Consider the following 24,070-nt stretch of genomic DNA (forward strand, 5'->3'; position numbering starts at 1 on the left):
TCAAACCTGAAGCATGGAAACGGATCTCTTAATCTCTTCTGTTCGAATTGTTGCAATTTTATAATTAAGTATTGATGTGAAGAGAAGGAGATTATATTCTTCCAGTTATGGCCTTATCTGGGATGTAGAAACCTAAGCTTCAGCTCCTTGATCCTACTGCTTTTACTACGTGGAGAAGCTTCTAGAGAGACAAAAGAATGCTCAAGAAATTTCACTTGGAAAAGACTCAGGATGAAGCTCCAGAGGTCTACATAATTTGAACATAAAACAAGCAAATTTCAGCTCAGTGTCTCTGTGTGGATCCATTTCCCATTCTAAGGCCAGCAGTTGGGGTTTGATGAGAAATTTCCTTATGAACCCTGAAAAATTTTACACCAAAGCTCATATATTTTGTTTTTTTCCAGAGAGATGTTTTCAAATGGAAAATTATTTTGCTGTGATATTCTCAAGCAGTTCTGTTTCATTTAATTTTTTGTGCTCTTTGTCAGTGAGCCTTCTTTCTTAATTCCCTCTGAATTTATTAGAAAGCACAGGATCAGGCTGAATGTCCCTTAGGTTCCCCAAGAGGTTACAGTCTGCCAAGTATTGACCACATATGTAAAGAGATGGCTTTCGTGCCAAGAGTCTGGTGTGGTCGTGGCAATAAATGTCTTTGTGATGGTCAGGCAGCTTTCAGGGATTTGATATACCCCACCAGGCAAAAAATGAACTTACAAGTCTGAAAAGCCACTCATATGTCAGATCTAATGACAGTACTAGGTCACTCTTCAATTTTATGGTAGCAGAAAGCAGCCTGGACTCCCCACCTGGATTTCTTAGTAAAATGAACTATTTCTTATATTCTTTTAGCACAGTTGGAGGAACATAAAATGCAGTGCACGTTTCCTTAGTACCCATCAGTTGTGCCTGTCTAAGTCACTTGACAAAATATTTTCTCTGATCTTATATTGCATTTTTAGTTACATCAATAGTGAGGAATTTTAAGGGAAACAATAATAATGCAGAAGGAGGGCAGTGAAAGACTTTCCAGTCTCTCTTGAGAGACTGTCTTGACAGGAGGAGTTTGATGCCTCTGGGAAAACAGAATTCATTTATGCTAACTCTATATTCAACTGTAATGACAGGGCCTTAAAACAGGCTCTGAGATTTTGGACTGTTTTTCTTTTTACTGCCATCTTCTATTTCTTACTGAAGTGTCTTTATTCTTAGGGTAAGGGAAAGAAAAGCAGAAAACAATTCTGCTGGTGAACATAAAATAACTTGTATTAATAATCCCTACACAGTTATCTGCTGTCACTAGCACAGATAACACTGTCACTAGCACAGATAACGCTGCCAAACTTTTCCCATACAGCCTAGATCAAGCTAATTTATTTTACAGATGCTTTTGAAGAATTTAGAGCTTGCTTGTTTGAGTTGGACTGCATCTTCACAGAGCCTCATGAAGAGGCTCACAGAGACACTGTATGCATCACAAGGCACGCTGTGGTTTTACCTGCATGACCTTGGAGAAAATGGGATGGAAAACCTACCTTGGTTTTACACGCACACATATGTGATTTGCAAAGTCAAACAATCACAAAATGTGGTTCTTTCAGTAAAATTCCTGCTCCAGTTTCCAGAGGGCATATCCCCAGGTGGTGTAGATGGGCTTCAGATCCCTATTTACAAGACATGTAATGGGGACGGGGGTCTAATCCACATGAGCCACTCAAACCCCTATGTCAGTGGCAGGCATTCTGCTCAAAACTACAGGGGCCCTGCCTCCAGCCAAGAGGAGGAGACAGATAACTGTGTCCCAATTATTGGACTATATGGATTCAGTTGGATGGCACATGAAAACCACAGGTGTATGAAGTTCTAGTGGATGCCAGTGCACAATGCACCCTGATGCCATCAGACTATAAAGGGCACAGAATCCCTAAGAATGTCTTAGATTTAGATGCTGCAACATCTTGGCCTCCAAGAAAATGGCCTTTAAAACAAAATTGTTCAAAAGACTTGCATATGAAGTTATACATAATATACAACTCCTACAAAATCTATACTACAGAATGCTCTTGATTTTGCTTTTTAGTCATTCAGAAAATCTCAGAATTAGGATTAATTCTCTTACACATAAGAGCAATTACACATAATTGCTTATGTGTTCATTCATTTTTGAAATCAGTTTGCTTTCCAGCTTTCAGTATCTCCTCTGCCCCATCACCTTACATCTTTTTCCTCAGTTCTTTCCATATGCATCCCACCCACTACCTGCACTCCTTCCTCTTGTCTGCTGCTTTGAGTAATTTTTTCCTTTCCCTTTCCTCCAACAGCGAGCTCCTTCCCAGAGCAGATCAGTCTATCCCTGTCTATTCCTCCAAATGACCTTTTTTACACTCTCTAGATCAGAGAGCTCCTGTACTCTGAACTCCAGCCACACCAGAAAACAGTCATACAATACCTTAAGAAAAATAAAATTAAATAAAGACTGTCTCCAATTTCAATGCTACAGGGAGCACCTAATACACAAAGGACTACAATATGCTGAAGGTTCAGAACTGTTGAAGAGGGAAAAAGAAACACCAGCGCTTTAAAGATCTTTGTTGTTTGCTTAAGATGTGTCCTTCACGGTCTTGACTGGGCACAAAAGGATTCAACATAAATGAATAACTGCTAAACTGCTTCTGATCTGCAGATCATATTGTCCTGCTGACAGATCATGCATGTGAAGTAGGAGAGCTGATACAGGACAGCGAAACCAGCAATGAACCTGAGAAAATTGAGAAGGCGCAGCTGGAATATAAATGGACAAAAAGCAGCCTTAATAAAGGAAGACAAAAGCAGAGGAAACAAAACAAACAGGGGAACACAAAAATGTTAAAAGTCATAGTAAGCCCACAAACATAGGTTGCTGCTTCCAAAATGTGTACATTGAGCATGTATTTATCATCAGAAAAGCAAGAACATGAAAGAGAATAATTCTAATATAAATTACCAGAGGTACTAAAATGGATGTTTTATCTGTGATATGTTATATCCTCATTCAGAGGTATTTAAACCCTGATTAAATGGCAACATGAAGCATCTGTGAGGAGTCAGATTGAATCATCCTTCAGGGGACAAGCACTACATGTTTTCATTACATTTCAATTATGTAGCTTGTCCACATCTTAAGGATTTACACTGTTTTTTTAACCATATATTTCTTTAGAGTTGGACATGGATGTAATGATGATGTTATTGCAGTAGGTAAATGTTGAAAAAAATAAGCAGCAAAATTTGAAGAAATCCACACATTGGCTTACCTATGGATTAAAAAATGGGCTGTTTTCATTCTTAATGTCTGACAAGGACTCTGATTTCAGAAAGTTGTGCTTTAGAACTGTTGGTTAAATCTACATATGTTTACCTGAAGAGGTGTATCAAAGAGACAAGGTAGCTTGGCTCTTGTTCTGAACATGTAATATGTCCAGGGGAAAAAAAAAAAAAAAAACAGGTTTATTTTTTTTTTAGAAAGTCTGGAGCCTTCTTAATGAGATGTAGAAAATGCTTAGAGAAATGGAGGGTAATCTGGTGAAAAGACAGATAAACTCAAGATATGGAGGGAAAGATTGATCACAAAGCAGAATTGCAGAGAAGGGAGATGAAACACTAGAAGCAGATAAGTTTATCTAATGAATGTATAGAAGAAGAAAGAAAAAAAGATAATGGATCTAGAGACAAAGACAATAGCATGGTAGTTGAAGAGGAAGGTTGAGAGATGATTTTTTCTCAGATATTCAATGACAATACTGTATTCTAACGTTGGCAAGGTGATGGTGCAAAAGCAGTTACTGCAGCAGGGAAGAGGAGAATTGAGACACCTTGTTAGTTTTGCAAATAAAACATCAAACTGGTACCCCTGAAACCTGCAGTTTCACTTCCTGGTTATGTTAGAAACTTCAGTTTTCTTGGACAAGGCAATTACTTCTCAGTTTCTTATTTATAAACCAGGGGGGACATTTCCTTTACTATCACTTTCTTTTTGACTTGTTTGTCTGAGCCAAGGCAGGAGCCATATCTCAATAGATGTCTGTCTGGAGGCAAGCAGAGCAACCTGGTCCCAGAAAGGGCCATGGCACAGGAGTGTCACACTAACCACAGGTAAGTAAGAGCAAGAGGATCAGAAAAGCTGAAGAAGCTGCCAAAAGGCTTGATATCAGGCACTAAAAGTGATTACTTAAAATACATATTTGGGTTCTTTTTTCTGTTTCTGATCCTATCAAGTGTACTCAAAAGGCACATTTCAGCTTATTTTTTATTTACTCTGGAATCTTTCTTTCACTTCAAAAGAAAGTGGTTTTTCTCATCCAAGAGCTTGGGCATTCTGAAAAACACCAGCTCACTTCAGACTTCTGATAAAATCAAAAGAGCTGGAAACGTTGAGAGTTCCTTTTGTTTTAATAACCTCCCTTTCATGAATATTTACTTCTTATGTGGATATTTATCATCAATAAAAATAAAAACCTTATGTTTGTGGGGACTGAAAGAAGCTCTGGGATTAAAATGAGTGACATCCCTCAAAAATGAGGGCTATTAAAGGGTAATCTCTCTTACAAGAGGAGCTCTTTTTGCAAGAGCATTCTGAGGCTGGAGTACCTCAAGAACAAGATAAGAGAGGAGAGAAATTCTGCATATTAGAAGCAGAACTGGCAAAAAGAATCTGTTTGGTTCATCTACACTAGCAGTTGTATAGCTTTAACTATTAACAATGCTGTGAAAATGATGGAGTTTGTAATATCGTTAATGACTCCTTTAATCAGTGGATTTAAATTATGGTACTTGTTAATTTGATTTTCATTATTTGCTATTTGCCTGTGCAAACAAGATGCTGTTTTCAGCAATGGTTTGCTGAGAAGCCTGCAAGGACATGCAGGATTGTGATATATCACACACATGACAATGTAAACCAGAGAAAAATATGAACAAAGAAGTAAGATGAATGTACCCTCTACAGCACTAAAGCTACAGTATGCAGAAGATGAGGAACAGTTAATTTAGGAGAAAACTGGCTGTAATTTGGAGAAAATGTGTAAGTTTGATTTATAATTTGCAGTTAAAATGTATAAATACTCTGTATTTCTCAAACTCCAAGTTCCAAGATAAAGCTAGCTGCTCTCCTGGATTTTTTTTTTTTTTTTTTTTTTTTTTTTTTTTTTTTTTTTTTTGTAGGGAGATAACCAAAGGCATTTATTAAACTTAATAATCTTACATTCAAAGAGAGCTCCTGCTGGGTTTAGATGTGGCCTATGTTTCTTCTTATATAAGCCATTAATTAAGCAGCTGGAACAGTGGCAAGGTTGAGGGTAACACACTCAAAGGGATGTGAAGTTGTCATAGGAGGATCTCTCAGCCATTTTAGACAACAAAAGGACACTGTGCCTAGAGGCCAAACCATAAACAAATCTTAACAGTGGGCAAATTGTGGTGAGGAATGAGATGTGCATGTTTGATCGTGTTGTTTTGTACTGTTTGTTGTGTTCTTTACAACAAAGAGTTACTGTGGGTTCAGCTGCTGGGATACCCCAAGCAATTACACTGTATTTCTGCCTGGAAGACAAAGTCCCCAGAGCACTCGCTGTGCTAGGGGTAGTAACAGCAGAGACTGCATGTGATGTGCCTCAAGGTACATCTGGTCCATGGGGATGTACTATGCAGTGGCCCTGCCCACAGGGCTATGGATGGTACAGGGGGAGCACCTGGCAGGCTGTGGAGTGCTGAGTGAGTAGTTTGCTTGGGTTTCAGTGTTGATGGAGAGGATTCTGCACAAGCAGAGAAAAAAGAACACAAATCCTGGATTGTTACCTTCTTTACACTTCCATGAAGTCTAAGTCACTAGAGATCTCTGCTCAAAGTGGGCAGTGTTCCAGTATCACAGTTTGTGAAGATTTCTACCTCTTTGTCCTCCTGCTGTGTCTTACATATACTGTGCAAGTGTGTGCCTAATTCACAGGGGTTTTGTTACATACAAATAATATCTGTGGTGGATGAAAAACTGGACATGACCTGGCAATGTGCACTTGCAGCCCAGAAAACCAGTGGTGTCCTGGGTTGCATCAAAAGGAGCATGACCAGCAAGCAGGTCAAGGCAAGTGATTCTTCCTCTCCACTCTTGTAAGACTCCAGCTAGAGTGCTGTGTCCAGTTCTGCAGCCCCCAACATAAGGACATAGACCTGATGGAGCTGGTCCAGAGATGGACCATGAAAAAGATCAGGAAGCTGGAACACTGCTCCTGTGAGGACAGGCTGAGAGAGTTGGGGTGGGGTTGTTCAGGAGACAAGGCTCTGAGGAGACCTTATTGCAGCTTTTCAACATACAAAGAAGGATGTACAAGAATTACTTTTTCTGAAGGCCTCTAGAGCCAGGACAAGGGGCAACAGTTTCAAACTGGCAGAGTACAGACTTAGGTTGGACTTAAGGAAGAAACTTTTTACAATGAGGATTGGTGAGGCACTGAACAGGTTGCCCCCTCCCTGAAAGTGCTCAAGGCCAGTTTGTGGCTTTGAGCAACCTTGTCTTGTCAAAGATGTCCTTACCCACAGCACAAGGGTTGGACTGGATGGTCTTTAAAGGACCCTTCCAAACCAAACCACTCTGGGTTTATTAAAGTCTCTGTTACAGCACCGTACTCTTGATGCCTGCCTCCTCACTGACCACTCTGCATGTACCTGCAGATGTACATTCACTGATGATTCAGATGAGGAGATTGAGTCCACAATTAGCAAATTATCAGACAGCACTAAGGTGGGGGGGAGTGTGGATCAGCTGGAAGGCAGTAGGGCTCTGCAGAGGGACCTGGACTGGAGAGCTGGGCTGATTCCAATGGGATGAGGTTCAACAAGGCCAAGTGCCGGGTCCTGCACTTTGGCCACAACAACCCCATGGGGAGCTCCAGGCTGGGCACAGAGTGGCTGAGAGCAGCCAGGCAGAGAGGGACCTGGGAGTCTGGATTGACAGGAAGCTGAACATGAGCCAGCAGTGTGCCCAGGTGGCCAAGAAGGCCAATGGCATCCTGGCCTGGCTCAGGAACAGCGTGGCCAGCAAGTCCAAGGAAGTGATTCTGCCCCTGTACTCAGCACTGGTGAGGCCACACCTCGAGTCCTGTGTCCAGTTCTGGGCTCCTCAGCTCAGGAAGGAGATTGAGGTGCTGGAGCAGGTCCAGAGAAGAGCAAGGAGGCTGTGAAGGGATCCAGCACAAGTCCTGTGAGGAAGGGCTGAGGGAGCTGGGGCTGTTCAGTCTGGAGAAGAGGCTCAGGGGAGACCTCATCACTCTCTACAACTCCCTGAAAGGAGGCTGAAGACAGGGGGTAGTTGGTCTCTTCTCCCAGGCAGATACCAGTAAGACAAGAGGGCATGGGCTTAGGCTCTGCAAGGGGAGGCTTGGGTTGGATATTAGGAAAAAATTTTTTACAGAGAGGGTGATCAGGCATTGGAATGGGCTGCCCAGGGAGGTGGTGGATTCTTTGTCCCTGGAGGTTTTTAAGAAGAGACTGGATGTGGCACTCAGTACCATGGGCTGGGAACCACGGCGGTAGGGGATCAAGGGTTGGACTTGATGATCCCAGAGGTCCTGTCCAACCCGAATAATTCTGTGATACATCGGGCTGCTCAGTGCCTGGGACGGCAGGAGAGTCCTGGGGTTACTCAGGAAGAGGATGTGAGGAGAACCTGAGCAGTGCATCTCAGACGCTGCTGCAGAGCCCCAGGCGGGCGTCGGCGGTGTGACCCCAGCTCTACCCCGCGGATGGGCCCTCCTGCCCGGGCACCGCGGCCCTGTCCGACTCTGCCGGGGTTCCTGCCCGTCTGGAGGCGGCTTGGGTCCCGGCAGCCACGGGCCCGGGCAGGGCCACGCTAGGCCGCGGGCGGTGAGGAACCGCGGCAACCCCGGCTCCAGCATCCCCGTGCCCAGGCAGGTGCTGGGCGGCCCCGGCCGGCCGGCAAGGGGCGGCCGCAGGCCCCGCCTCTCCCCGCTGGCTTCTCGGCGGAGGGCTGGTGCGGGTGGAGCCGCTCGGCGCTGCATGCCGCCGCGGTCCGCCGGAGCCATGAGCTCCCAGCGCAGCGAGAGCGACTGGCAGGGGCTGGTGAGCGAGGTGAGGCGGCGGGGCGGGGGCAGCCGCCGGCCGGTGCACCCTGGCTCCCGTAGCGCGGCCTGGACCCCAAGCACCGGCCCTTCGGGGGCCGCTGGGGGAGAGCGGATGACGGGCCGACCCCGCCGCCGCGCTCGGCTGCTGCCCCGGCTCCTCGGGGAGATTCCTCCGGGGCGAGGGGCACAGCCGTGGGAGGGGACACCGGCCCGGGGCTGAGGCAGATCCCGACCCCCGCGGCTGTGTCGGCGGGAGGCGTGGAAATGCCGCCCGGGCAGGCTGGGCTGTTGGGGCCACGTCTGCCGTGTGGCTCAGCCCTGCCACGGACCGCCCTCAGGCCCCCGGGACCGACCCCCTAGGATGGGCGAGGGCCTGGGAAGCCGTGGCGTGTGCCGGCTGCCGGGAAAGCGGGGTTCGGGCGCCGGTGGTCGGGAAGCGGCAGCGATTGATTCACCTGTGGCGGTGGCTACGGTGGGGCTGAGGCCGCGGCCTGGGAGCGGGGAGGCAGCGGGGCCCGGCAGCTCCGGGTGCGGCCCTGGGGGATGGGGCTGCACCTCCCACTCCCTCCCGGGGCAGGGTTTGTTCCTCTTGCGTGGCTTGAAAGGGTTTGGAGCCCCATGGTGTCATTTGTAAAATGGGAGGGAAATCTGTAACCGCACAGTGGCCACAAGGTGCAACAGGTGAAGGGTTTGCAGAATGCAAAAATTTGAACGTTTTACTTTCTACTACGTCCCTGTTAAAAAGTCCACAGTATTTACATTTTGATGTAGCATCAGTTACCAAACTCACTGCTCTTCAGTAGGCAGAACCATTAAGTTCAAAGTAGCTTGACGTGCCCATTTTTGCTTTGCATTTTGCATTGCATTAAGTTTGTGTCACTGTATAAGTAGTATTTTTATATTTACAGCTAGCAAACAATCCTTCTGTGCAAATGGCATGGGCCTAGATCAACATGAGTGAGTCTTTAGAGTATGGTGCAAGAAAGGTGATTTCCTCTGATTCTGGGAGGGCTTTGCCTCTGTTGTATTAATTATGTGAGCATGGCTTAAGGCCCTGACCTGTGAAAAAGGTGCATGAGTTCAGGATCCTGAACCTGTCATTTCTCCCTATGATTTCAATAGTTTCTGTGGGCCCAGATCAGTGCTAGTACAGGATGCCCAGAACTGGAGTCTCCCTGTGCACACAGTGCTTGCAAGCACACAAAAATCCAGAAGAAAGTGAAAAGTGTACATTTATTAGTACCTTGATTGTGCAATGTTACATCTGACATCATCAGATGTTAAGTGGAATTTCATATGGGGCAGAGGTGGTATTACATGGCAGGGGAGGGTGAGAGAGGCAATTCATGTGATGGGTTCAAGGTAAATGTCCCTATTCTTGGCGTTTAAAAGTAAAGTATAAAAACTGAGTCCTGAAATTGAAACAGTTATTTTTTATTTAGGGCCTTCTTGATTGTAGCAAAGTTTAATGAATGTGCTAAGCTACATTTTTGCAAATACTTAAGAGTACCTATAATTTTTTTTTCAGGAACGATTAGAGGCCTAGTGATTTATGTTACATTTTTCCTTCCTTCCACTCTGTTCCCACAGCAAGCTTACAGCCTATTTTCCTGTGTGAAGTCTGTAGCACATATTGTCAGGGTACAGGCTTCCTTCTTTTGCCTTCCTCTCCCTTTGGTGGTTGTGTTTAACTTTGTGCAATTTACCCATTAACTCCAACATCCTCAAAGGTCTGTAACAAAGTTTCTCTCACTTCTGAAGTAATGTGTAATAAGTTTTTCAGTTTACTCTATCCTTTGGAACTACGGAGCTTCTCCAGGCCTCTTAGTTTTAGGTAGTTAAAGTTTTGTTCCCTATACGATTTGTAAACTTTTTTAAGACCTTTCTAAATACAGTATAACATAGGTAGACATGGGAGTTCTGAATGAATACTCTCACATTGCTGATGCTGGACAGTTAAAACATTGAATGGAATTCAAAACCTTGGTATGAAAGACCAGAAGCTGGTGGGTTCAGATCTGTGGTCACATTAATTTTCATCCCCACAAGGTCAGTCCTCCAAATTTCAAAGCTGCAAATTTCAGGAGTAACTGAAATACTCATCAAAACAACTGTGATTTTTTTTTTTTTTTAAAGTCTGGTGTTGCAGGCATTAAGGAAAGTGGTAGAATATATTTTGGTCCCTATATGTATATATACAAACCCTTGTACACACAGCTGTATATTTTTGTAGTTTGGCCTTTCATTCTTCAGGAGATAAAAAAATTGCTTGGGTTTTAATGTGTTCCAGTCTTTTCCTGTATTTACTCTTTTTTTCCATTTGACTTTAGTACCATTTCAGTCTCTTTTGCTCTGTACCCTTTCACATATCTTTCTCTGCTTTTATTATGCTCACCACCAACTTCTTGCTTATTCTTTGCCTTCCTATTTACATATTTTTCCACTTATTGTACAGCTACATGCGTTTTGGGCCTCGTGTGCACCTGGTACTCTGGAAAATCTTTGTACCACGTGTACCTTGAATGTTCTTTAACTCTGAATAGAATGACATAGGAAGGAAGACTGGGACAAAGCCAACTTAGCAAATACTGAAGGAGCAGAAAGAGTCATTCTTTCCATTGATAATCTTGAAAACTGAGTGCAAAAGAACAAGCTTCAGGAGTGAGATTCCACAATAGTTTTTTCTGTTCTTTAAATGAATGCAAGTATAGGTGATGGGATGAATATATGTAAAAGGTAAAGTACCCTGCTTGGTTGCCACATAGTTGGGGTTTTTTTTGGAGTCTGGGTTTTTATCTAATATTTACCTCACTGAATGACCTGTGTTTAGGATATTTAAAAGCCTGTCTAAAGCTGTAGTATGAAGACCCAATCAGTAACTGCTTGTTTGGCACAACTGAAACTGAGCCATAGCAAGAACTTTCTTGCTGTCTGGACTGAGATGGTGGCCTAAATCCTCCAGAAACAAGTGATCTTCATAAATCTCCACATGCTCTCCCAAGAGTATAGCCATTCCATTGAACATGCCTTTATCTTATTTTTTAAAAAAATAATAAATCCTTGCTGTAACCAAATTACCTTTCCCACCAAGAAGAGTGGGGAAAAAAAGAGGAAAGTGTGACAGTTGCTACTTGCTTTGCTAAATGCTCTGCTAGAAAGTAATCACAGAACTGTACTCTTCCCTGAAGTGAACAGAATTCTTGAAAATAATTTTGGTCACCAAAATCTTGGTTTGCTTGCTTTTAAGTGTTTTTCCATGTTGATACTTACTTCTCAGCCTGACAGGTCATGTTTATGGAGATGCTAAGCTGCTGGCTTACACAAACTTGAGGGAGTCAACTCCTTAGTGGCTCAGTTTTGTTGTTTCAATAAGGAAGATGAAACATAAGTAAATCCCATTAATAGGAATGAAAAACATGACATATGTGAGCTTTGTCTGAGGGTAGTTGGGGGCTTTTTGAAAGTTTGTAGAAGCTTCTGCCTCTGTTCTGCAGTGGAGAGCTCTGTGATTTCAGTTTTTGCCTGAATTTCATGTAATCTCTCTTGGAAATTGGATGGTGGAATCAGTGATGGAGAAAGGAGCAGGTGGTAGCATGATCTTGGGGTGGTGAGATGAGATCATGTGTGGTGGGGAAAAAGCACTTTATATAATCTGCAAGACCACTTCTGTCCTTGCTGTAGAGAACTGACTTCTACAAGTACAGTCTTCTTTCTGCTGAAGTCAGTGAGTGTGTTTCCATTCACTTCATTGAGAGTTGGCGTGAGTCCTAATTTAATACTCTTTGGAGAACGTGTGCTTTTGGCAGTGTTTTCTACTGGAAACAAGAAAGGTTTCCTGGGAAACCCGTGAGGCTGGAGTGGTGTCCTCTGTCCTTTCTGCTAACTTCTCCCCCGGGTTTGCCAATATCTAGAATTAAAACCAATGTCAAAATGCTTCTCTTTTCCTTGTCACTTCCCACACGTGAGAGCATTTACTGCGTGCTACTTAGAGCTACTCATATGTGACTGTGACTCCTAAAATTAGTTAAAAGAAATATACTCTCCATGTAATTTCTCATTCTCAAGAGGCTGTTTCTTTACTAACTGTGTATGGTCTTCTTCCCACTACAGAGATAACTGATATGCTTGTGCTCTTGAGCTCCCTTGACTAGTAATTGCCAAGTTAAAACTTCAAGAAAGAGTTTTGGGTGATTATTTATCAAAAACACAATTATTTTTTTTTACTGTGGACATGAGAGAAGAGGAAGGAAAATTAGTTAGATTGTCATGTTTACACTATCACTCTAACTTTCTGTCACATTGTCTTTTCAAGCAGAGCATGAAATGCAATTCACCAAACCTGTATGAGGGGAGCCATCAAACTTTGGAGCTGCTAATTCAGAGGGTTTTAAAATGCAGGCAGATGTTCTGAGGTCCCTAAGTGACTGGGTTGGCATAGTTACAGCTTTGTCATTTGGAGAAGGAAGTGGGACCACTGAAAGAGCTGCTACCATGACTTGCTGCTCTCCATAGTTCTCAGGATCTGTGGGAGAGGTGCCATGGACACTCTCATGCTGGGCTTTGAGGCAACAAAACAAGTGTTTGCTTCTTATGTTTCCATGCTACAGGTTGGATTAAGATGCCCACAGGGATGCTGAGTAACAAACTGAGAGATATATTATACATAATAATGTAATCTGATGCCCAGCATACAAAATTTAGAAGGGCTGGGCTGCATCACACAATAGAGTTATTTTGACTAATCAGGTAAAATCATTGTAAATCCTAAACAACCACTGAAGATGATGTGGTCTAATATTATCATCAAGACAAGATTTGGTGTTCTGGGGAGCTGTTTGTATCACTGAATGACACCAGCCTGCTTTGTGCTCAGGCAGTCAGGAGATAGCAAGTGCTGGGCAGGGGGAAAACCAGAGTAGATATTGTGGGATAAAACCAAGGACACTGCATTGTCTCAGGTTTTATCAAGATGAGGACATGAGATGAGATGGCAGGCAAATGGCCCGTAATTGTGTATTTATCTGGGTTTGATTGCTGGGCTCTCAGATAAAATGAACAGTTTAATCTGAACTCAAGGGGAGCAACATTACTGAAACAGTAAGCACCCTGTTCAGGTTTTTTCTGAGAGCATGGTGGACAAAAGATTTCCAGGCCCACATACAAGGTTGTGGCTCATTGGTGTTTATGGGAGGACACCAGGTCCTGGAGTGTTGAGAGAACACAGAAGATGATCTGCACTGATTCCAAAGCACAGCTTGGATATAGTATCTCTCCTTTTACTCTCAGAAAGCGAAGTGCTTTCCGTCTTGGCACTAACTGCAACTAAGTACCCAAATATAGGCCAGTAATTTTTACAAATTTAAAAGAAATCATTTTGAAATAGAAATTAGGTGTGTTGTTGGTTTAAAAAAAGAAAGTCTAAAACCTTGACAGTGTCCCAGCTTCATCAGATTATTAGACCATGTCTACGGCATCGCTAATGAGATCTATCCAGATTTGTCACTAAAAATAGCAATGGACAAATAGTAAGTGTTCAATGTGGAGGGTCACCTTGGAGCACTTATACTCTCCTGTAATGTCAGTCTCTTTTTACTCAATTTCACTAAAGTAGTTATCTGGCTGTAAAGCAGTTCAGGCAGTAATGTAGGATGTCATATATATTCCTTTAATTATTATGATCTTCCTTGTAGCAATTATAATTGGCTCCATTGCAGATAACAGGGAATTGGTAGATAAAAGTCACCAGACAGATATGAAAAGTTGTACATTGTAGCTTTTTAGATTGAAAGTATAGCAGCGGATTCTTGGTTAGCTCTGATTATTTTGGAACATAAATTGAAAAGAAACAAAAGACAATAAAACTATTTTGTTGTAACTATAGTGCAGGACACAATTCACTTGTTTGTGACACTGATAGACACAACTGTGAGATGGAGGCTTTCCTTCAGCTGCAGAGGAACAAATCTGTGTGTCAATGCCAGAAGCATATATTGAATGCTGCTTCTCAGACTATAACAGAAAATTTTCCATACAGCTTGCATTGCTCCAAAAAGCCTCTTAAGCTCCTGTGTTCCTTTTGACAGCATAGCAATTTGGCTGCACATATTTGTCCATATAGGGGAAATTGTTGGTGGGGCTCAGTCGTTTCCCTGAGTAGAATCCATTTCTGATGTACAGTTGTTAGGTCAGTTTGTGGCCATTATTCATGCTCTTTTTTTTTTTTTTAACAGTGAGATGCAAATATATTGAATAACCTCTCTGAGGTCTGTCATTGTACAATTTATTTTTCCTTCAAAAATGGTAATGGGGATTGGAAGCCTAGCTCTGTCAAATAATCAAATTCCACAGAAATGCGGTCGCTTTATTTTTTCTTGTACCATACGCCCATGGAAAACAATTACTATACATTATTACTATTTTTGTCCCATTTATTTAAAAAAGTTCAATATATGCAAAATGCAGAATGGCTTTTAAAAGTCTTCTAGGTGGTCATTCTTACAGTAAAATCGAAACAGTACATTGGTGAGAGATGCCAAGCCCATTCCTTCTTTACAGAAGTCTATAATCAGCATATAATTCATCAACCTAAAATATGCTTTAAACAAGGAGGGGGTCATTATTCCTTTAAGTTAGACCTTGAACAACTGTTCCCACAATCTGTTTATGGCTCATTATGCTCAGCCTAATAGGTAAGAAGGGTTGCCCCTTGCCCCTACCAGTGCTGCTGTGAAAGGTGGAGCCTTCTTTATGCTTTGAGTGTGTCCTTTGTGGAAGGCTCATGAGGGAAACAAGACCAGGTTAGCACTAGATCTGCATATCCTGCTTAAAAAGACTATTTTGTCATAGTATTATCCACATCCTCCAGTTAGCTTCCAACTCTTGTACACTGTTTCATACACCAGCACTAGTGTCAAGGTTTGGAGGGACCTGCTGGTGGTGTGGGTGTCTTTAGCTTTGCTTCCCTCCCACTGTGTTTGCTGCATAGGCTGCTCTGCTCCATGCAGGGCTGGGATGGATGGGCCAGCTTCATTCTTTCTGGTGGTTAAAGAAACAGGACAGGCTACTTGGTTCAGGGTTTTGTGCTGCTGTTGGGTTTTTTGGTCTTTTTTTTTTGGTCTGTTTTTTTTTTTTAAGAGATTATAAGGTTACCTTATACTTATTTTTATTTGTAATTACTGTATCAGATTGTTAATATTTAGAAGCAATTTAGTGAAAGCATATTCTAGAATTGACTGAGACATGAGATGAAACTGGAGAGATGATTTTTCCATGAGATGGAAAAAAAAAAAGGGATTGTCAGAGGCGAATATTTCACTGCAAGGGAATGAATTATTTTATCGAGTTTGAAGCAATTTACCATGTCACTTGCTGACAATATTGAAGTTTAGCTTCTGAAACCTTTCAGTGCTTTATCAGGGGAGTTGACATTTGTGTAAGGTATCAGTAAGGACGTAAGTACATAGGTACAGTTACCTGTGTTGATGCCAAGGCATCATAATCCAGAAAATTTATGGCAGGATTTCAACTGCAATATAGCCAGAAATAAAATTAATCCAAGGTGGAAGTGTCCTTTTTGAGAGTTCAAATCCTTGGAATTGCTTTTCTCATTCCCTTCCCACTTTTTTTGCAACTAAGCATTTACCATGTTAGGAAAATGGTAGCTGTACTAATACACTAAACTCACTTTTCCCTTTCTCATTGACTTGAAATTGAGGTTAACAAAGTTAACCTCACAAGTAGTACATGCAAGTAATGATTTTTGTCCCAAAGAACAGCACTGATTTGAACACTTTGGAAGTGCTGATGTTCTTGCTTTGTACAAGAGCCCATAATGACAAACTATTCTTGTCAGAGTATATAATGAAACTATAAATTGTTTTCATGACTGCTGTGATATTTGGTCTCTTGCAGAGCACATTCAGAAAGTATTTAGTGTCACGTCTTATGTGAGTTACATCAGAACTAGAAATACATGGTTTAGCATGAGCAGTGTCAAGTGATGGGTAAAGAGAATCTTCTGAGTGAACATCAAGTTAAAGAGAAAAAGTTGCCTGAAACTTCTGATGAGTGACAGCCACTGCAGGAAGGGATGCCATACACCTTACTCTCTCCTCTCTCTTTGGGAAAGGCAGTGGTGCAGGACTGACTGGTGCTGTGGGCACAAGCCCTACACATAAGAGGCAGTGGTTGCAATATTCTTGCATTCCCAGTCTTTGACTCAACAAGAGCCCACAGCTGAATTACTTTCCTCTGCGTGTGCTGATAGGGTATCACACTGGAATTGTTACAGAGTCAAGGTAAATTTTGGTTGCCACCTGTGCTACTACCCCTTCTGCTGTAACATGGTCCTGTTTCACTGTTGGTTGAGCCCAGAGGACACTGCTGGTAGCAGGGAGGAGAAGGAGGCAAAGGGTGGGACATGCTGGTTGCTAACTGTGAGCTGGGTGCTGGGGACAGAAGCAGAAAACAGAGTCTGCAAAGGCTTCTTCCTTCCAGCAGCCTTCCAAGGGCTGCAGGTCAAACTGTGAGGTTCCTCATGTTAGTGCATTTGAGGAAAAGGAGGAGAAACTTAAATTGCTAAATTTTTCTAACTTGCTGTGGTCAGGTGAGCATGTGGCCTTACAAATGGATTTCAGGCTCTGATGCAAGAGATTTATTTCTTGTTGCTGTTCCTAATAAGCTAAGATTACTTGTGGTTGACTTTGATCTTGTGCAGACTCTTCTTCCTTCTTTCCAGAGAAAAACTTCATCCTCTTGGATACAGTACTGGCTGGGGCAGAAATGGCTTGTGACAATTATGTTTTTTGTTTTTTTTTTCCTGCAGTATCTGGTGTGCAAAAGGAAGCTTGAAAGTAAAAAGGAGGCATTGCTAATCCTTTCCAAAGAGCTGGACACTTGTCAACAAGAAAGAGACCAGTACAAGCTGATGGCCAACCAGTTGCGAGAACGACACCAGTCGCTGAAAAAGAAATATCGAGAGCTGATTGTAGGTGGTTTGTTGTGCATACTTTATAACTGGGGGACAAGAAGCATCCTCAAAAAAAAGCCAAACCAAACCAAACAAACCCCAAAACAAACAAACAAAACAAAAAAACACCAAACAAAAAATAAAAAAAAAAAAAAAAAGGAGGAAGAAAGGAAATTAGTCTGTAATGAGCGCTGTAAAAATATTTAGGTTCCTGTTTACAGTAGTCCTGCAGTTGTACAGCCTTTATTATATTATTACTCATTTGTTCTACATTGATGAGGTAGTGCCTGTTATATAAGACACAGACAGTGCATGCTCTGAGGAAATTAGTTTCAGTCATAATTCCATTTAAAAACTGACTGCAGTATTAGTATTCCACAGCAACTTAATGTACCGTTATGAAAAATAATGCAGCATAAATTTGTAATGACCTGCTGCTCTAGAAATGTAAACAAATCTTCAGCCTTTGACAATTTTGGGGGATTAAATTAGCACTGCTGGTATTAATCAAGATGTAATATTTTAGAAACAATTGTGATTTACTTAAAATACGTGTTTTAAAATTTGAACCACAAAGTTAATTTAGTTGCTGGCTTCAGAAATAAGTTGTCAATCAATATGTTCATTTATTTGTAGGATGGGGATCCATCCCTTCCACCTGAGAAGAGAAAACAGGTAAGATTTATTTTTCAGTTTATATCTTTATCTGCTACAAAAGTACTTTGCAAAAGTGTGAAAATTTTAAAAATGGTAAAAATGGCCCATTTCTGTCTATTGAAAAGCTCAGTTTTTAAACTCTGGCTTCTTTTGCTTTTGTCTGAAGATGTCTCACTCTAAAGTATCTGAGCTATCATTAATTAGAATATATAGCTATTGCTTTTATATTCACCTGAGACTAAAATTGGTCAGTGTACAGAGATTTGAGATTGTTCTCTCTGTTGTTTATCCGTTTAGTATTCAGTCATAAAATGGGTTTGTGACAGGATTTCTCATACTTAACAGCAATTTGGGAGTTCATTGTCTGCATCTCATAATTGTTAATTTATTGTAGTGAGTACTGTTTTCCATCAGGTACTCTCCCAGGTCACTTGGGCTCTATGAGTTTGAGTTAGTAAGAAGAAAGGTAATTGCATTTTATGGTTCTCCTGAAGAACTTCTTGCCTGCTCACTTTCCTCCCTTTTCTCCCTAGAGATCAACATATTTTGTCCCTGTTGTGGAGTGTTGGTTGTTACATCTTAAAATTATCTTAATTTTGAAAGAAAAATGTCACCCAAGCCAAAATGTGCGAGTAGAGAGAAGAGGAGAACCCAAAAGAACAAAAATTGTTGCTGTAATTGCTAGTCCTGAAAGTCTCAGACTCAAACTGTTTGAAACATGGTTATTGCAGTCACTAAATGGGTCAGAAGTTTTACTTGTCATCTTTTCCCTGGGAGTCTGCATTTAGTTCTTGCTATTTTCCTGAAATTTTAGGGGCGATTTTGGTTGTTTTAAACTTTATGAAACAATATAATTACTCTTTAAGGCACTTAAGCAAATAGCTGCCAAGATGTCAGTGGCTCAGTATAGATTCATTCCTCATTATTTAGCATATTTTTTTTTAAATTTTGTTATTTCAACAGAGTTCTGCTAGAAGTTTCTAACCATATGGTTTGTGCATTCTTACTACTAAAACTGGAGCTGAAAATTATATAATTAAAAGGAAAAACCCCAATGCAGTATATGTGGTACAGAGAAAAGTAGGAAAGATTTGCCATTCTGTGGATATTGTTCTAGTTCCTCTACCATCTCCAAAACAAGTAAATCTGACACTTATTTCTAAAATACTAGCAATATTTAATCTAAATTCAGAAGCTGCAATTGTATTAAATTCTGGCACATCTTAACCATTGTAGGTGCCTGCAATGCCATTTAATAATCTAGCTAGGAGTCTTTCTCTGAGGAAGTTATGTCTTTGTGCTAGGTAACAGTAAAAGAAAGAAAATCTTGTTGGCATCATTTATAGGTCTCCCCCAAGGACAATATATACTCCAGGTTGTACAGTAATAGGCTGTTAGTGCACTTCTTGACTTCTCATTTCCCTGAGAAGTGTGTCTGTAGCATACAAGGTGGACAAACTCAAGTAGTTAGGACAACCTTTCTGAGCAATTGTGTAGTTTTGTTCTGAGAGGTGCATCAAAGAATAATAAAATAAAGTTATGAATATTTTTTCCATGATTACTGCACATATCTTTCTTAGCATTTTCTTATTGAAGGAAGGTTTAAGTTCTGTGTGCTCTTCTGGACTTTTCCCATGCTCTTTTTGCCCAGAAGCCTAGTTGCCTGTAATGGGGGAAAGCTGTGTCCTCAGTCACTTTATAAAAACAGAGACCCTGACTCTGTAATGGATTTTATGTGACACAAAAGCCTATGCTGTTCTCATGCTCAGAAATGAGATCAAAATATGATATGCTGAAAAATTTGCTATTAGATTCTTTACCACAACTGAGAGTTTATGGTTGAAATTTCAATCTGGAACCTTAAGTTTAATGGGTAGGTTGGAACTGCTGCTTTCTTTTCCCCCCTCTCATAGTTTTTCACCTTTATTGCCAATTACACTTTGTGACTTCTAAAATACCATGTTGTCCACACCATGCTTTTTCTCTCTGTTCTAAAACATGGAATTTTCATGTTTTGTATGGAAATGCCACATAACCAGACAATTCTTATCAGCAAGCAGTTAACTTGGAATACATTTCTGTAAAACTGATGTTAGTTAAAGGTACCATAACGTGTAGCTGTCTGCAGTGTTTTCTCTCTTAAAGCTGTGTGTGCAGTGGTACACATCTCTGACATAATCCAAAGATTGTTTCATGTGTACCACCTTCTGACAGCCAACAAAAGCAGAAAATGAGAAACTGTGCTACTGAAATCTGTTTTCCTGCAATACGTGTTTTAATATCAGTGTTGTTATCACAGCCTGTGAGCTGTTAGTGCTTTCCTGGCCCCTCTTATCAAACATTTACAATTAGGTTCTGTGGTTGAATAAGGTAGTTTTATAATGTCATGTGGTGTCAGGAGGGTAATTTTTTGATAAGTAATGGAGGGGTGAAATGTTTCAGGAGAATAGGAATAATGAAGAGTTGATTTTGATGTCAAAATTCACCAGAGATTGTAAAGAGTAGACACTCTCCATTTTGAAAGGCATGTTAAAATGGTGCTTTGCCCTTAGAGCCTCTGTTGTGCATCCTGTAAAATAGGAATTCTACCATCCTGTAGTGGTATGCATTTATATGCATTTGTTGTCATACAGAACATTTTTATGACATGGGCAAACAAATACTGTAGAGCTGTTGCACAATGTTGCCATGCTGGGAAAATTAAAAGATGGGATTTCTAGCTTGGTTTATACTGACTATTAGTTTCATCTGTATGGCTTAAATTTTCATTATAGTTTTAGTTTAGGAGAATCTTTGTCACTGAAATAATAGATTGGTGAATCCTTTGACCTTTTATATGCAATGGAAGCTCTTAATACAAATGAGATCTTCTGAGTAAATAAAGGTGAAGTAAAAGGCATGGTTAGGAAAATGACTGTGCTGGGCCACAGTCCTAAATATGTTTTGCTTAATTTGATCTCAGTGAGACCATTCAGTTGGAGATAATGGGTTTGCAGTGGGGCTGTGTGTCAAAAATAAAGCTGCAATGCGTATGTTCATTGGTGAGGGCTTACATTTGTATTTTAAATGTATGAGGAACCAAATTAAATGGAGCTGAACATCACAGGATCACAGAATTCTTAAGGTAGCTCTGGAGATCACCTAGTCCTACCCCACTGCTCAAGCCGGGCCACCTAGAGCAGGTTGCTCAGGACTGTGTCCTGTCAAATTTTGAACATCTGCAAGGATGGAGATTCCAAAGCCTCTCTGCTCAGGCTGTTGATGTTCAGATTCCTGCTGGTATTGTGGTGTCCTAAGTTCCTTATGCAGATCATTTCCTGTGAATATGAAGCAGTGTGAAGAAGGCCTCTTATACTTTTTCTTCTTGATCAAGAGGTCTATAGCAGACACCCAATACAAGAGCATCCATGTTTTATGCTCACTAATTCTGAACCAGAAGCTCTGAGCTGATTCCTGACCTATCCCAGGGCTGGGCTCCATGCATTCCTGCTGCTCTCTCAAATAAGTGGCAACACCTCCTCCTCCCCTTCCCAGCTGTCCTTCCCGAAGAGCCTGCATCCCTCCACCAGAGGACTCCAGTTGTGTGAGCTATCCCACCACTTCTGGAGGATCCCAGTGAGTCTGTAGTCCTGTAACTAGACACAGATTTCAAACTTTTTCCCATTCTGGGTGAGATAGAGGCCTCTGAGGGACATTCAGGTTTGCCAGTTCCACAGTACAGACTTGAGAGCTTTCCCCACAAAAAGTTCCTACTGTTCTGCAGGAACTTCCTTCTTTACATGCTAAAAGGCAGTAAGTACACTTCAGCCCAGTTGTTTTGTGAATTGCTATATCCCTTATCTTCCCAAGATCCCAGGCTCTTGGCTTGCCTACCTTATCCCAAACCTCTTTGTTCCTTCTTCCATCATTTTTAGTTTGAAGCTGTCCTTACAAGGCTGGTCAGCCAATTGACAAAGATACTTCTGCCTCACATAGTCCAGCACATCCTGTATCTCCCCAGCAGCTGTTGAGCCTAAGAGAGGATCCCATGGTCACAGAACCCTCTTTGGGGCTCCTATTAATGAGCCCTGTAACATAACGATGACATAATCCTACTATAGAGCACAAGCTGATAGTTACTCTTTTTGCCAGGCAAAAAAAGCTCATCAGAGAGCCTGTGTGCATCTTTCCTGAAGGTCATGCTCCTTAAATCTGTGATGGGTATCCGTGGGTGTCCCAAGGTGATTCATTTAAGCCAAAACTCTGCTTCAGTGATCACTGACATCACAGCAGCGTGCTACCCACTCACTGAGACACTGGTCAGGCAGCTTGTCTTCTGCTAATGAATAAATTAATGAGCATAGCAATTAGGGGCAAGCAGAACAACCTAAGAAGTGGAGGTTCCAGAGGTTCCAGTATGTCATGACATAATACAAACAGACCCATTTTTATTCCTTTCACTTTCAGCTTCTATCTAAATGCATTCAGCTGTCAAGCTGTCACAATTTACTTCTGAATCATGCTTCAGGGGTTACCTTATGACTGATTTTTACATCATCAGAAAAAATGACTGGTGTGACTGTGGTGTGACTGCTTCGTGTTAAATAATGAACTGGATAAGTTTTGCCAGTCTTCTGCAAAAGCTGCATTCAGAGTCCTGCGAGATAAAATCTTCAGATAAAGTACACTACAGGGTCAGCAGTCATTTTGTATTTATCTCACAAAGGTGCAATGAAGACTAATGTGATTTCTTCCTCTCTTCAGAGTGCCTGAAGATGAAAAACATGATGTATGTGCCAAACTGAGACATGTACACCCTGCTCTGGTTTGTAGGTTCATGTGTTTGACTCCCATGGTGTGAGGCAGCAGGTGGAAAACAGTCAGATCATTTGCCCTTGCAAAGCATCAGAAAACAATATTCCCATGGATTTCAAAATGTGTCTGTTCAGAGAGTGTAACCAGTGGAGAGACTTTGGGTTCTCTACCCTTTGGCAGGAGCAGGTGACAGTATGCAAGATGTAGGACTTCTTAGCCACACTATGAATTGTGCCTTGTGAAGTGATGTTGTTTCTTCAGCACTAAGGTTCTGCAGTAAACATGAAGCCAGGAGAGATAAAATGCTGAACCTAATAGATGTGATTGTCTCTTTTTAAAAATTTGGAGTGCTGCTCAGACATGATGTGTACAACATCCTCTGCTCTGGTTGCTGTGTCTTAACCGTGACAGGAGACACTTGTCCACACAGCTGCACCTGAGTATTCTTGATAAATATTCTGTTAATTAGTTACAATACTCAAAATGTTTAAGGGATTTTGATCCTTTCTTTTTCTGTATTATTTCAAAGTTTAAGTGTTTAAGATCTCAAAGCAGCTAAAATATTTCTGAATAAAACAAGCCAATGAGACAATATCATCTGCAATTACTTTTGCTTTTTATTGTAAGGAAGCCAATACTAGGGGAGGTCATCAGTTCTACTTTGTAGTTAACAGTGGTAGCTGGTAAGCAAAGCAGGATTTTCTGTATTAATTGAGTCATTGCAATCATATGAATGTATTGGAGGAGAAGCTGCAATTAAATCTGTTATCAGTCACAACAGTCAAGTTTCATCAAACTTTGTTTTTTCTGTCAGCTCTATAATTCAGTGTTCTTTGTTTAAAGGTGTTGCTGAAACAAAAGATTATTAACTGCAGTATAGAAGTGCCTCTTTGTATTTAAAAATATTTTTAACTGCAAAGGTATATTGCAAGTTTTCCTCTCTTCCCCCTTGCCAAATTACTTTTTTAGGCACTATCTAAAGGCAGAAAGTCCTGCTTTAAAAGAAATTCTTTTTCTTAGGTGTTGGATAAGATTTATGTGCAAGAGAATTGAGAGGTATATTAAAGACTATGAGAGGTATATTAAAGACTATGTTACTATACATCATTTTTTAAGTGGTGTGAAGAAAAATAACACTCTGTGTATGTGTGGCTAGATTTACAAAATTTTTAAAGGAGCAAAATTCAAGTGTAGTGCATAATGTCAGCCATGACTATTTGAAGTTACCTTGTTTTTTTCCCTTCTCCTTGGGTTATTGGTCTCTATGTGAGTGAAGATCTGTCACTGTCTTGACAGGTAGTCACTGGCTTATGTTAATATATGTAAGTATTTTTGTCAGTATTCCCAGGTGCTAAACTTAGGGCTTTCTTCCGCCTTCTACCCCAAAGACATCCTTGCAAGTTTTATCGAAGTCCAAGTGTAGGTCTGGCATCCCATCCCATTAAATCTTTCACTCTATGAACTGTTCTGATTTATGCTGCTTTTTTCCCCTGTGTAGCAAAGGTGCTACACTTAGCACTTGGTGCTCTCACATGAGTCTTTT

At 41.3% G+C, this 24,070-nt stretch overlaps 1 protein-coding gene across 3 annotated transcripts in view; it reads left to right on the forward strand.

Moving 5' to 3' along the window:
* Positions 1 to 7,849: 7,849 nt before the first annotated feature.
* The window catches only part of CCDC149 (coiled-coil domain containing 149), a 50,110-nt gene continuing 33,889 nt past the window's right edge, over positions 7,850 to 24,070 (forward strand). The window contains exons 1-3 of one of the 3 annotated variants that reach the window (XM_071743824.1): positions 7,850 to 8,106; positions 16,933 to 17,094; positions 17,713 to 17,751. In XM_071743824.1, coding sequence (XP_071599925.1) covers positions 8,044 to 8,106; positions 16,933 to 17,094; positions 17,713 to 17,751 — 264 coding nt within the window. In that variant the 5' untranslated portion in view covers positions 7,850 to 8,043. Of the gene's footprint in view, positions 8,116 to 16,932; positions 17,095 to 17,712; positions 17,752 to 24,070 lie in introns of all 3 variants that reach the window. The other 2 variants (XM_071743823.1, XM_071743825.1) reach the window with 2 other exon arrangements.

Source organism: Heliangelus exortis, chromosome 4 (assembly GCF_036169615.1).
Source record: "Heliangelus exortis chromosome 4, bHelExo1.hap1, whole genome shotgun sequence".
Taxonomy (NCBI): domain Eukaryota; kingdom Metazoa; phylum Chordata; class Aves; order Apodiformes; family Trochilidae; genus Heliangelus; species Heliangelus exortis.